The sequence below is a fragment of the Daucus carota genome, chromosome 6, assembly GCF_001625215.2.
Source record: "Daucus carota subsp. sativus chromosome 6, DH1 v3.0, whole genome shotgun sequence".
Lineage (NCBI taxonomy): Eukaryota > Viridiplantae > Streptophyta > Magnoliopsida > Apiales > Apiaceae > Daucus > Daucus carota.
Window position 1 is genome coordinate 38554229 of NC_030386.2, and position 13662 is coordinate 38567890.

At 34.1% G+C, this 13662-nt stretch overlaps 1 protein-coding gene across 1 annotated transcript; it reads left to right on the forward strand.

Moving 5' to 3' along the window:
- The first annotated feature begins 4472 nt into the window (after positions 1-4472).
- On the forward strand, positions 4473-8009 carry LOC108192775 (growth-regulating factor 1). Its single transcript, XM_017359257.2, has 4 exons — positions 4473-4962; positions 5687-5905; positions 6293-6644; positions 6930-8009. Exons 1-4 carry the CDS (start codon positions 4620-4622, stop codon positions 7723-7725), a joined length of 1710 nt encoding a protein of 569 aa, XP_017214746.1. The 5' UTR covers positions 4473-4619; the 3' UTR covers positions 7726-8009.
- Positions 8010-13662: the final 5653 nt, after the last annotated feature.

The window sequence follows — 13662 nt, forward strand, 5'->3', positions numbered from 1 at the left end:
CGGATCAATTAATGTGCAAGACATGCGTGACCCACTATCGTTTTAGCCTCGGTAACATACATCTTCATTAGTTTATTCATATTTTTAATAAAAACAACACCACTCTTTTTATAAATTTATCCTTACCTGCTTTTCCCAACACATTAGACTCCTATACTAGTGTCCGGCTTTAGTGCATTTGATCTTCATGTCTCAAAGCATATTTCTTGGAGATTTGTACTTTGTTTACATGATATACTTTATTTTTATAATTTAAGATTGTCACTTAATATTTTTTGGAATTTCTACAAAAATTATTGAACATAAAGTTTTATTGATATGTACTCCCTTCATTCCATTTTAAGTGTCATTTTTTGACTTGGCACAACTATTAAGATGTGCAATTATTAGGTTATATTATCATTAATGTAAGTTTTTTTTTCCAATTTTGTCCATCAACCATGAATAAATTTCAATGAGAATTTTAAAGGTAGGGGTATTGAGGTAAAAAGAATACTCCACTTGTATTGAGAATATAAGCAATTGTCTTGAAAATGTAAATGTGACACTTAATTTGGAATTCAAACTCGATGAAAATACGACACTTAAAAAGGAATGGAGGGAGTAATAGTCTATGATAAATGAGGCATTAAATTGGGATGTACATTTCAGCTTTACAAAAAAATGAGATTAACCAGGGTCGTTGATTGTTGTGTGTTGTAGGGTTGACTTTTCAAATATGTGTTGTGACTTGTGAGTTGTGACAAAAATAAGCAAATGATTCAAAGACGCATGCAAACTTTTTACTGTAAACCAATAGGATAGCACTGTGCTAGTATAGGTTACAGCTGGTAACTGGTTTTACCACAATATATCTATCTATAACTGTGTTGATAATCATGCATCGCGCTGATAATGTGGTTATAGAATACCGTATGCGGTGAATAAATTAGGCGAAATTTGAAATGTTAAACTTTTGTTTAATAATTTTTTTATTTTGTATATTTGACTTATAAAGATTTATATGATCATTTTAAAATTAATTTAAACAATTTTCTTATTATGCTAATAATATTTATATTCAATAATTTATAAACATGACAAATTTACAAACACATAAATTAAAAATTAATTTTCATTTATAGATAACTGTATATATCTATTTTAATAAATGCCAACCTCATGAGGTCCAATCCAGTCACCTAACAAAACATAATCGCTAATCGGACACCATATCACAGCAAAACATGTTGAAATTGGTGGAGAAATGAAGACCCACAAGAGGCTTTTGGTTCACTAGTGAAAGATCTTTCCAAAAAGAAGATCGATATCGTAAAACAGCTAAGCAAATCACGAATCACCACTCAATTTTCGCACAATGGCCTACACAAGGTGACGTTAAAACTGGGCAACGATATCTCTCCCTATTACAAATACAAAGAAATAATGGCCTTATACTACATGTAAATGCAGACACTTTTATAAATGCTAAGGGTATATGGCCCCGGTTTTGAACTCCCCTCCTGTCGGCAAAGAGGAGGAGCCTTATTCTTTTGTTCCCTTTTTTCTTTTATTTCTTATAGCCTCCCCTTTCTTCTTCTTAAATTTCTCACCTACAACATAATTTTGAATGTTAGTAGGGTCGAGATAACTTAATATATTATTTGAAAAGTTAAAACTTTTATTTTTAATTTTTATAATAAGTTTTGAATTACATTATTATGAGCCTGACGAGGAAGTATAGTAATGACAAAATGTTAAAGACAAGAGTAAATTATAAGGTTTATTAGTATATTCACTGATCTAAGCTTAATTATTTTAGAAAAATATTAGATTTTTTTAATCTGTTACTTTTAGATTAACATTCACTTGATTGAACTTTATTTTACTCAATAAATTTAGATACTTAAAATATTTTCTCAAAACAAAATTTATTTTTTTTTTTTTTTTTTGATAAGCCATAACATTAAAGAAAAACGAGTACAACGGGAGAAGGGTCACACTTCTCATGAAAACCTAAAAGAAAACTAAGAACCAAGCAGAATAACTAGACATTTAGACCTACTGCATGCGGCTGAAACTACAAACAAGATGATACCAAATCTTCCAAGTGACCCAAGATTACAATAATCCTAAAATCTGTAACTACTTTCGCCATGCATTTTCTCCTTTCCTTTGTCATGCTGCCTTCCCCCAATACCTTCCCTGATAACAATCCCAGGTAGTCTTCTGAATATGCTACAACTCCTTCTTTGAGTAGCTATTTAAACTGGGTTGGAGGCTTGTTATATTTCCAAGACCTGGAAAGATATTAAGACTGCAATAATGTTCCCTGCATGCATGACTACACCTTGGAGCTGTTAAAAATTAGAGAGGCATGCGTCTTGGAACTTATGAAATTGAAACATTTGACTGTCAAATCTCAGACTGGCTGCTTTTTCATAGCCAACCCTTTACCATCTAAGATATTAAAACAAAATTTATATTCAACATTATTTATATGAGAGGGGGAAATTTTAATAAAAAATACTCTAAAATTAAAAACATGATATCATCATTTTATGTCATTTTTTTCAAATCCAGTTAATATATAATTCTTAGTTTCCAGGAAACATAACTAAATTTATTATACAGATATAATTCTTGTGTACTATTAAAAATTTACAAAAACACAAATAAAAATTTCTTATTTCTTCTCGAACATTATTTATTTATTATTTATATATTGAATTAACTTTCACTAAGAATATAAAATAAGTCCTTTAATAGGAAAAAAACAAAAAGAAATTATTATATGTATGCAAAACTAACAATTTAGCTCTATTAAATAATCACATAAATATAAGATAATAATTTAGTTTAATAATAAAAAATTTAAAACTTTAAAGACCGAGGGGCATAAATCCTAGTCTAAATAACATTTTCTCTGGAGTACTTTTAAAAAAAAACATTTCTACGAAAATGGTGTCTTTTCAGTTTTCATCCTTAATTCTATATCAACTTGTCAATAGATTTCCAAAACTAGACCATGTTATGCACGGCCCTACCAAATGGACACGTCACCATCAACATCCGTACAATAATTCTGCCTGATTCTCAATTTTACCCCTGCCTCCTCTTTTAATTCTCGCACACGCCCTCGTCTATCTTATTGACATAATGTAGATTTTCTTAAAGTGGGCACAGTATATAGTTATAATAATCATATAATGTTACATATCCCGGAAGATATTGCAGATGGTGACATCTATTTATGTCAAATTGTAAATTTCGTGACATCCCTCTACGTAGCTTCTACGTTTATCTGTGTAAATTTGTGTGGCCTGCATTATCGCAGATTGTTGCATATTCTTTTTGCTAAGTAAATTTACATGTTTTTCTCCTTTCAGCGAATTACTAACATTGTTATTATTTTATATGCAACGTCTGAGCCAATTTAGGATTGTATATAATTTTTCAAAAAAGTTATATATTCAAATTTGGAGGATACTTTTATAATTTTATAAAATTATGAAAAACACGTGTCCACGCGTGCACGAAATGAACCCGAAATTAGAATTTCGTTTTTAATAATTTCAATTTTCAGTTTTGTTCAATTTTAATTGATTTTAGCTTAATCCGAAATCGACCCGTTAGCCGAAATTGACACCCCTAAGTTACATATAACTTATATAGCAAGATTTAATCGTTTATTAAGAGTTGGATGACGAATATGTATAACAAAAAATATATTTTATCACATTTTGGAACATAATGTAATACGAAGAAGTTATAAAGATATGTTTTTTTGAGAATGAGTTAGAGCGACTCCAAGGCATTAGACCTCTTAGGTAAAAGTGTTTATGTGGCACCTACATGGCATGCATATATGTGGCACATTTTAGATAATAGGTAAAAATTCTACACTCCAACCATTACCCCTTAACAAAAAAATATAGATAACTAAAATTGGGGTAGCTACATTTGTAAAACCTCTAAAGGTATTATGTATAATTTTAGATAATATAATTATACATAACACCATTGGAGTGAATCTAGAACCTCTTAGTTATAATTTTAAATGATCATCTATATATCATATTATAGCTAACAAATATACATAACACCCTTGGAGATGCTATATGTTATAATTTTTTTAAAGAACATAATGAGTATTGAATTTAGGTTAAGTATAACACAACCCGGATTTTGTACATTGAGAAACACTTCACATAAACTTTTCATAAAAGTCGAGTCCCCAGCCAAAACGGTCTGTTTCCTAACTGAAAATAAATGTTACAACTCCGGTCTATTCGACCATCTGATTAGTACTATAAGCACTTGTGTCTCAGTTGTGGTTTTCTTATATAAGCCGGTTTCACAAACGCCAACTACTTGAACTTATTACACCACAATCACTTCTATTACAGCATTATTATCATTTTGAGCTTAACAAAACAGAAAAACATAAGAGGCACCCCACATTTGTCCCTTTAAAATACTCACTTCTCCCAAAACATAAATGCTCCTCTCTCCCTTCTCTTCTTGCCTTGTGTTTTCTTGCTTAAACTAGTCCCAATGCTCTCTCTCTCTCTCAAAATCTCTCTCTAGTACTCCCTTTTTTGTAGGTTGTTGAGGGCTCATTTCTTTTTATTTTCTTGATGGATTTTGGTGTGGATGCTGTGGGGTTTGCTGCTTCAGATACTACTACTAGTACTCTCTTTTCTGATGCTCCTGATGCTAAGCTGAAGCTCTATGGATCTGGAAGCTTTAAGCAGCAGAGAAGTGGTGAAGATGAGTGGAAGGATTTTAGAAAGGTGGCTAAGATGTGTAATGAGAATGCTGGTGACTTGTATGGCTCAAAAAATGTGTTGCAAGAGAGATCCAGTAAGAGTAGCAGCTCTTTGTTCTCTGATGGCCAAATGCTCAGCTTCTCTTCTCCAAATTTACAGCCCTATTCGTATTTTAATGGTTCATCAACTTCACCTTACTCCAGAAATGGAGGTAAGTTATGTGTATTTGAATATACATGTTTTTTTAAGGTTTGAATTCTCGACATTCTGTAAAGGGAGCGAAAGTGGTATTTTTGGACAAAGAGGTTCTTGGTTACAAGCATTTTCAAGTTTTTTGTAAAATGTTTGAAAATGTAAAACACAAATACATCGTGTTTTCGTGTCGTGTATTAAAACTAAGATTAAGATTAGGGGTTGCAGGAATTAGTTATCACTAGTACTAGTTTAAATTAGTTATCTTGGCTGTTGAAAATTCTGGATACTGGTGAAAAAGGTCTTTTCATAACTTGTGATAAGTTGTTAGTTTTGGGGGGTCTTGTCAAATGAGAGTAAAAAAGAAGTGGTAAGTTTAATGTACATGTCTTCTTCTTTGATTTAAGGTGATGGGTGATGTTACTCTCTTCAAGACAGGAGCAGTAAATTAGTTAGTACAAAAGTAGAAATACAATGAAGCAATTGATCCCTTCACACTTATTGCTTCATTTACTTCTTGATGAAAAAAAAGAAATTTTTTTACCATGTAGGCCAATAGACTCCATAAATGTTGAAAATTTATAGCAAGTAGGTTATAAATATGGGATCATATATCCTTATCTATACCCCAAATTTTCAAACATTGCTGCTGAGTTTTTCAATTCACTGAATAAGTTAGGTGGTGATTTTAATATATTTGGATTTTTAACTGATAATTTTTCTCTTAAATTGTGGTTTTTAAGGCTATGGTTCTGGAGGCTTGAGTAGTGGAAACATGCATGGAATATTAACAGGGCCCTTCACTCCATCACAATGGATGGAGCTGCAGCATCAGGCCTTGATCTACAAGTATATCACTGCTAATTCCCCTGTACCTTCTAATCTGCTCAACCCTATCCGAAAAGCTCTTGATTCTGCTGGTTTCTCGAGCTTTCCAGGAGCCTATCTGAGACCCAACACTTGTAAGTTTGTGTTTTTGTCTTCGATATAATGCTCTTTACTTTTTTTACATGTGATGTTAGTGTGTGTATAATTCGGTGTAGGAACTCGGGCTAATTGCTCCAGGCATCTTGCATCTTGTTCTGTTTATGTTTTAAGCTTTTTTTGTCTCATTTTTATGTTTCTTTGATTCTGCCTGTCTATGCTTGGTTAGTTCTTACTTATCCTATGGAAAGATAGGACTCTGTGTAACTGCTAAATTGCATGTCTTTAGTCCCTTGTGAGGTCAAATTTTAGCATACTGTGTTTATTCTGGCATTATTTCACATAAATCCATATAAGAAGATGCATAGAAGTACTTGTTTTAGAGAAATCATGTGTGTAAAGTAATTTTTTTGAATGTCAAACAGTGGGATGGGGTGCTTTTCATTTGGGATTTTCCAACAACACTGATCCTGAGCCAGGGAGGTGTCGTCGGACTGACGGCAAGAAATGGCGATGCTCGAGAGATGCTGTTCCTGACCAAAAATATTGTGAGCGGCATGTCAACCGAGGACGTCATCGTTCAAGAAAGCCTGTGGAAGGTCAATCTGGCCATTCCGTCTCCGGAACCACCAACACCACCGCTAAGTTTCTCCCCACGTCGTCTGCCTCGGTGGTTCCGGCCAACGGTACATCCAACAATATTGGCCTCTCGCACCACCAACTTAACAACTTGCAGCATGGTGCATCTAATCCTTCTGCAACTCCTCATCTTAACAGGTGATGGAGAATTACTTTATGTTTTTTTTTTAATATTCTCTTATCTTTTGGCATATATTTACCTTCTATGCTACATTCACTGAATTTACATAGCTGTTGAAGCATGTGCATATGTACTGCAGTCTCTGTCAAGTAGTACATGAATTTTACCCTTGGCATATTATTTTGGTACTGCCTGCTAGCTAAAAGCTCTCTGCATAAATTTCACTTTTCTCATACTACTAGAGAATATTCTACATTCTAATTTTTATGTATTGGACCTGATGTTGTGTTTTTCTTGAGCAGAAATTACCCAAACAAGACAAGTGTTGATGAGAAAATACAAGATAGAACTGGACTCTCCATGCTATCTTCAGACATTGGTCTGAAAGAAAATCAATTTTTGACTCAAAAACAGATGAATTTTTATCAAGAACCCTCCAGGAGTGAATTTGGACTTGTGTGTTCTGATTCACTGCTCAACCCGTTCCAGAAAAGCACTTCCATGATAAGCTATGATTCATCTAAAGACATCATTGACAGCCAAAACAAATCACAGCATTCGCTTCGACAGTTCATGGATGATTGGCCGAAGAACCAGACTGAGCACTCATCCATCTCCTGGCCTGCAATAGACATGCAATCAGACCGTACCCAACTCTCTATATCAATACCAATGGCTGCTTCGGACTTCATGTCATCAACTTCATCTCCCACTAACGAAAATCGTGCTGTATCACCCTTGAGGCTGTCACGCGACCTTGACTCAACTCAAATGGGGCTAGGAATGAATGGAATGTTCTCTGAAACAGACCAGAGGCAAGCGAATTGGATCCCTATAGCTTGGGAAAACTCCATGGGCGGACCACTTGGAGAAGTACTACATAGCACCAACAATAGTGCAGACTGCAACAACGCTTCCGCTCTTAATCTAATGACCGAGGGATGGGACAGTAGCCCTCGCCTGGCCACGTCTCCGACAGGAGTCCTCCAAAAGACCACATTTCATTCCTTATCTAACAGCAGCGCAGGAAGTAGCCCAAGAACTGAAAATAACCTTCTCGGTATGCATCAGCTCAGTTCCTCAATGCCGACGTTATAATCATCTGACTTCAAGTTTATAAGATTTACTTAGGTACGCAAAAAGTAATCTTTGCACTTATCAGTTTCCAAGCAAATAAGAACTATTAACCTTCGCAGTCTAGTGTCCTTTAAGTTCTTTAGTTCTGTAATATTATTTTCGGGTTCTCTTCGTTCTTTTCATCATTTTCGAGTTTGTTCAAGCACAACAAGATTGAAACCAAACATTGTATCTGTGAATCAATGGCTGTGCCTTCAAGCTGTGCTTTGTTATACCACTTTTTCCATGTGGTTTTATTTGGTAAAGTTTGTACTAGCAATCCATTAATTTTGGTTGGTGCCTTGGTTGGGAGCATGTTGGCTGTTGAGTTGAGTTGTTACAATCAATAGGTGCAAATTGAGAGAAGCATTGAATTAAATTGGTCCTCAAAATAGAAAACTAAAATTATTAATCATATTCTCGAGTAACAAAGTAATAAATTCAAAATCAGCTACATTTAAAGCTGTTGGTGCAATAGTGTATTTGTAGCTGGATCACAAGTAGAAATGGGGTGGAAAATTTCATCATGTCCTTCACTATTTTGTCTCAATCATGTCTTTACTGTGTGTCACAACTCACAAGTTGTACTGGTCACACTGTGTACCTTTACTGTGTTACTATAAAAGTTTGTATCGTTATGTTCCTGGAAAAAGTGGTAGTTATAGGATCAACATGTAAACATTTAAATTACTCATAAATCATCTCCGCAAAATACGTTTTAGAAAAACTGGTAACTTAACAATATACATTTAATCACCCGTTCATATGCAAGGAGAGTGTATAGAGAACGGATTTATCAAATGCGTCTTGGTTCAGTGATATCTCTCTCGATTTTTTTATCTCATGTGAAGAATGAATTTGAGCTGCGAAGCAGACATTGTCGGTGTTGAAGTAGCAAACAAAGAAGGTGAATGTGTGAGCTGTAAATCAAGTGGAATTTATTGTCAGGCCTTGATTTCACCCCGAGACAAAAGTTTTGTACGAAGATCCTTCACGAGGAACTGCCAAACACATTTACTAATTGTAAAATTGGGCTTACTATGATTTTTTTTAACGGCCCACTAAAGGCCCAACTACTTTCCAGCCTGCTGTAGTATGAACCAAAAACATTTACCAAGTATGAAACTGGGTTTCCTATGAAATTCTTGTCGCAGCCCACTATAGACCCCAACCACCCTTTGAGTCTGATGTTCGATACTTTCAGCCTGCTGAGACTATAAGTCTATAAGTGCGGTAAATAACGAGAATAAATTGAAACAAAAAAAATACTGATACATCATGTGTTATTTGTAAAATCAATTGATTGGTAACTATTTTTTCTATAAAATTAATACCAACAAGTCAACAGTTTTCTTCAGTGCCAATGTAATCAAGTATAACAAAGAGCTAGTCTGTCGGGAGCTGCAAATCAAAGAAGCTGATGAGTCCTCCAAATATTTGGGATTACCTAATATGTTGGGAAGAAACAAGTCTGCTGTTTTCGGGTATCTTAAGAACAAGGTGTTGAATAGCATTCAGAATTGGAATGAAAAGAATATGTCGAGACCTGCAAAAGAAATTTTGATTAAGATGGTGGCACAGGTCCTTCCCTCATACGCAATGAATGTTTTTCTCCTTCCCTTAGAGCTCACACGAGATATCGAGAAGAGTATAGCTAAGTTTTTCTGGAGTTCTTCGAATCAACAAAGCTCAAAAATTAACTGGATGTCATGGGATAGAATGGCGAGACACAAGCAGGCTGGTGGTTTGGGGTTTCGATATCTTCGTGATTTCAACTTAGCAATGCTTGGGAAGCAGTGTTGGCGTCTTGTAACAAATCCAGAAAGCTTGGTGGCCCGAGTGTATAAAGCTAAATACTATCCTGCCAATGGTTTCATGGAAGCTAAATTGGGTAGTAGCCCCAGTTTTATTTCGCGAAGCATTCTTGAAGCTAGGAAAGTAATCTCAGACGGAGCTGCTTGGAGAATAGGCAATGGAAAGGACATTCAGATTTTAAATCAGCCTTGGTTAAACAGTAAAGAGAATCCATATGTCACAACTGTCTCTCCAGTCCTGATAGCTCAAACAGTTGACTCTCTCTTTTGCATTGGAACGACAGAATGGGACACAGATATCATTGAAGATGTGTTTGATAGCAGAGATCAGTGTATCATCTTGAACACCAGAATTGAGCAAGACTTAGAAGCTGATGTTCTAAGTTGGAAACTAGAGCATACAGGGCAGTATACAGTCAACAGTGCGTACAAGTTGTTACAATCACAGAAAGGAGAATGGAACTCAGATGTTCATGATAAGTTATGGAAGGAGGTGTGGAAGATTAAAGCCCCTCCCCAGGTGGTGAACTTGATTTGGCGAGCCGGTACGTATTGTTTACCTACATTGGTTCAATTACAATCAAAACGTGTAAATATCAGTAGTAAGTGTCATGTTTGCAATGATGGAGTTGAGACAATTTTTCATGCTTTAGTTCAGTGTAAAGTAGCTACTGCATGTTGGAAGATTTTTGATCCAGGGATTAACACAGAGGAAACTATAGAATTTCCAAACTGGCTAGAGCTGATTTTACATGGAAAATCGAAGGAATATAAAGCAAAGACCATCTCTCTCTGTTGGTCGATTTGGAGGGCAAGAAACGATTTCGTCTGGAATGATAAGCGAGGGCCAGTGATGAGGATTGTTGCAAAGGCTTGGGAATATCTTTCACAGTGGGTAAATGCTCAGAGTAGAAGTTTTGGCGCATCTCTAACACCTTCAGTTGCAGGTGATGGTGCAGTTTGCTGGGTAAAGCCACACTTAAATGAAGTAAAGATTACAGTTGATGCAGCGATTTTTGAGAGCCATGGAATCTCAGGCATGGGTCTTATTGCCAGAAATCACAACGGTCACTTACTCTTCGCCAAGTCAAAAACCGAAGCAGAGGTACTGAATCCAACGTTAGCAGAGGCAATGGCCATTAAAGAGGCGTTAAGCTGGGCTAAAATATGGAGTGGTATGCAGCTATAGTGGAGTCGGACTGTCAGGTAGCAATTCAACTTATACGGAGCTCAGTCCCCATGAGATCTCGGCTAGGTAAAGTGGTACAAGATTGTAGGGAGTTTCTTCGAAATTATAACAACGTTAAGTTGTATTTTATCAAACGGTCTGCGAATATGTCGGCACACGAGTTAACACATGTGTCTCATATGTATCCTGATCGTACCTTTGACCGGAGGTCTGTTCCAGCCAGAGTGAAGCATTGTATCGAGCAAGAAGTTTGAAATAAAACCCGCTTTTTGTCACAAAAAAAAAAACTTACTAATCGATCCTTTAATTTTATCCAAATAGTTTTGTCATTATATTACCCCAATTCTGTATCGAAACATCATATAGTATTGTTATCTTTCCGCTCTCGCTTTTAATTTTACCAACAAATTATGACCCCTTATAGTTTTGTCATGAATTTGTTACTCACTCCATCCCAAATTAGATGAGCTAGTTGACTTTGGGCACGTAATTTAAGGTGCATTGACCGATTAGTTCCGAAATTTATTTTTTAAAATTTTCTTTTGTAAACAAAAATTTCATATTTAAATTTTTATTTGCAAAAAAAATTTTCTTTTAAATAAGTAATGTAGCTATGCGGTCAATGGACTTTAAAATGCGTGTCCGAAATCAACGAGCTCATCTAATTTGGGACGGAGGGAGTAACTACTACTGGTGATCATTTGCATTTGATCTTATGTGATTTTCTTTCCTGATTCAAAACCCTAAAATATTATATATGTAGGCCTAATTTTTATAATTACTCTTATATAAATACAAAGGGTACACCTGACCAAAAGAAAAAATACAAAGGGTACAGGGGTCAAACATGTATGTGTTTGCGGCAGGGCCGCAGGAGTGACCCTGTTTTTTTTTGGTTAATTATCTAGTTGGTCATTGAAGTGGGCTTAATGTATCAAATTGTTCACTGAACTCAAAACGGTATCAAGATGGTCACCGAAGTGGTCATAAATATCAAACAAGTACCTTGAAATATAAGTTCAAGCAGTAAAAGTATTATTTATAAAGTTTTACGCATTATTTTTGAATGTTACCAAAACCAAGTAAAAGATTATTACTTCTAATATTTATGATAATATATTTAGATTTTATCAAGTTTATTTATTATTTATTTTAATTAAAACAAAGAAAATCACTATATAATAAAATATAAATAATAAATAAACTTGATTAAATATAAATATATTATTTTAAATACTAAAAGTCATAACCTTTTAGTTGGTTGTGGTGACATTTAAAAATAATGTATAAAACTTTATAAATAATATTTTTATTACTTGAACTCATATTTCAAGGTACTTGTTTGATATTTATGATGATTTTAGTGACCATCTTGATATCGTTTTGAGTTCAGTGACCAACTTGATACATTAAGCCCACTTCAGTGACCAACTTGATAATTAACCCGTTTTTTTTTTCAGGAAGTGACCCTGTTTATGTTGCGAGTAACACGAAAAATATAATTACAAAAGTTAGATATATATTCGGTTACACTTTTATACATGTATAATCTATGAATTTGTTAAAGGGAAAAATAATTTTTTATACAATTTGGTGGCTCCTTTTCTGCATTTTCAAGATTTCTTGCCATTTATTTTCTCTAAGAACATTTTTAATTTAAATTTAGTTACTCAAAAAAGTTAATTTTTTACTTTTATCATTTTGTTAAGTGAGTGTTTGGCCGCGTAAAAAAGTCCAGATTCAATGTTTATAGCTAAAAACACTTGCGGGGTTGTTTTTGATTGGGATTGTAATAGATTGTTTTTTGTCGATGAATTTTAATGGATTGTATGTGATTTTGATTTTGTGCGGATTCTTGATAAAATGTCGCAAAGTTGATAAGATTTAAGCACAATGCTTCAAAATTTCATTAATTTTGGTGAGATTTCAAGAAACTTAAAATACACCGAAAAATGACACAAAATCCATCATTTTAAGAAATCCAAAAAAATCCATCAACATTTGAATACCATCGGATTTTAATGGATTTTAAACAATTTTAATTGAATACCATCAAATTTTAAAGCATAATTTAAAATCTCAATTGAATACCACCAAATTTTGTAGTATAATTTAAAATCCTAATCGAATACCTGAAGATTTTAATGGATTTTAAACAATCACAATCAAACACCCTCGGATTTTGTGAATGAAAAAAAAATATTTTATAAACCTAATTCAATATACCTCTCTTAATTGTAGCATTTGTGTAAAAATTCAAAAATAACTATAAAAAATTGAGAACATAACATATGTTTCATAATCTCTACTTCTTTCGCAAAGACTTTAATAATTTATAACTAACAGCCTCGGCAATCATCCGAAACACTATCATCCCAAAAAAAATTTTGTATTATCAATTATAGTTTTTATGTGATTTTAAAATTCCAACCTCTACTCGTCCTTAACTTGCTCAGTCGACCTGATAATTAGAGTTTGAGCTTCTCCTGCTAAATTCCTTCGTTGCAACTTGCAACAGTAAATTTTTAATCAAGACCAGAAGCAATTTATGATCAAATTGCAACGTCACAATTATTGCTTACACCGTATTTTTGAAGAAAAAATTAAAATATAGACATTTTTCAAGAAAAACCCTTACTGTTTTAATCATAAGAAAAACTCCCAATTTATCAATATTCAATATTAAACTTAACCAATGCTAATGTAAATCATCCAGATTCCAGACAAAGCGAGTTCAATTAACCATGCGTAATCTCCAAATTCCCCGAAATTCACTCACAAAAGTGTGGAAATTAAATCACCGTCTAAATCAATTTTCCGAATTCCGATAAAAATAAGTCGTCAATGTGGAGGTGTGCGTAACCCTGAGACCTATAAATTTCTTACTGATCTGGGCTTTAAACACCACCCATTTTA

Excerpts from the sequence above, each read along its gene's own strand:
- LOC108192775 (XM_017359257.2), top strand. The coding sequence starts at position 4,620 with ATGGATTTTGGTGTGGATGCTGTGGGGTTTGCTGCTTCAGATACTACT. Across the intron at positions 4,963-5,686 it reads ACCTTACTCCAGAAATGGAG|GCTATGGTTCTGGAGGCTTG; the intron begins GTAAGTTATGTG and ends GTGGTTTTTAAG. Across the intron at positions 6,645-6,929 it reads GCAACTCCTCATCTTAACAG|AAATTACCCAAACAAGACAA; the intron begins GTGATGGAGAAT and ends TTTCTTGAGCAG.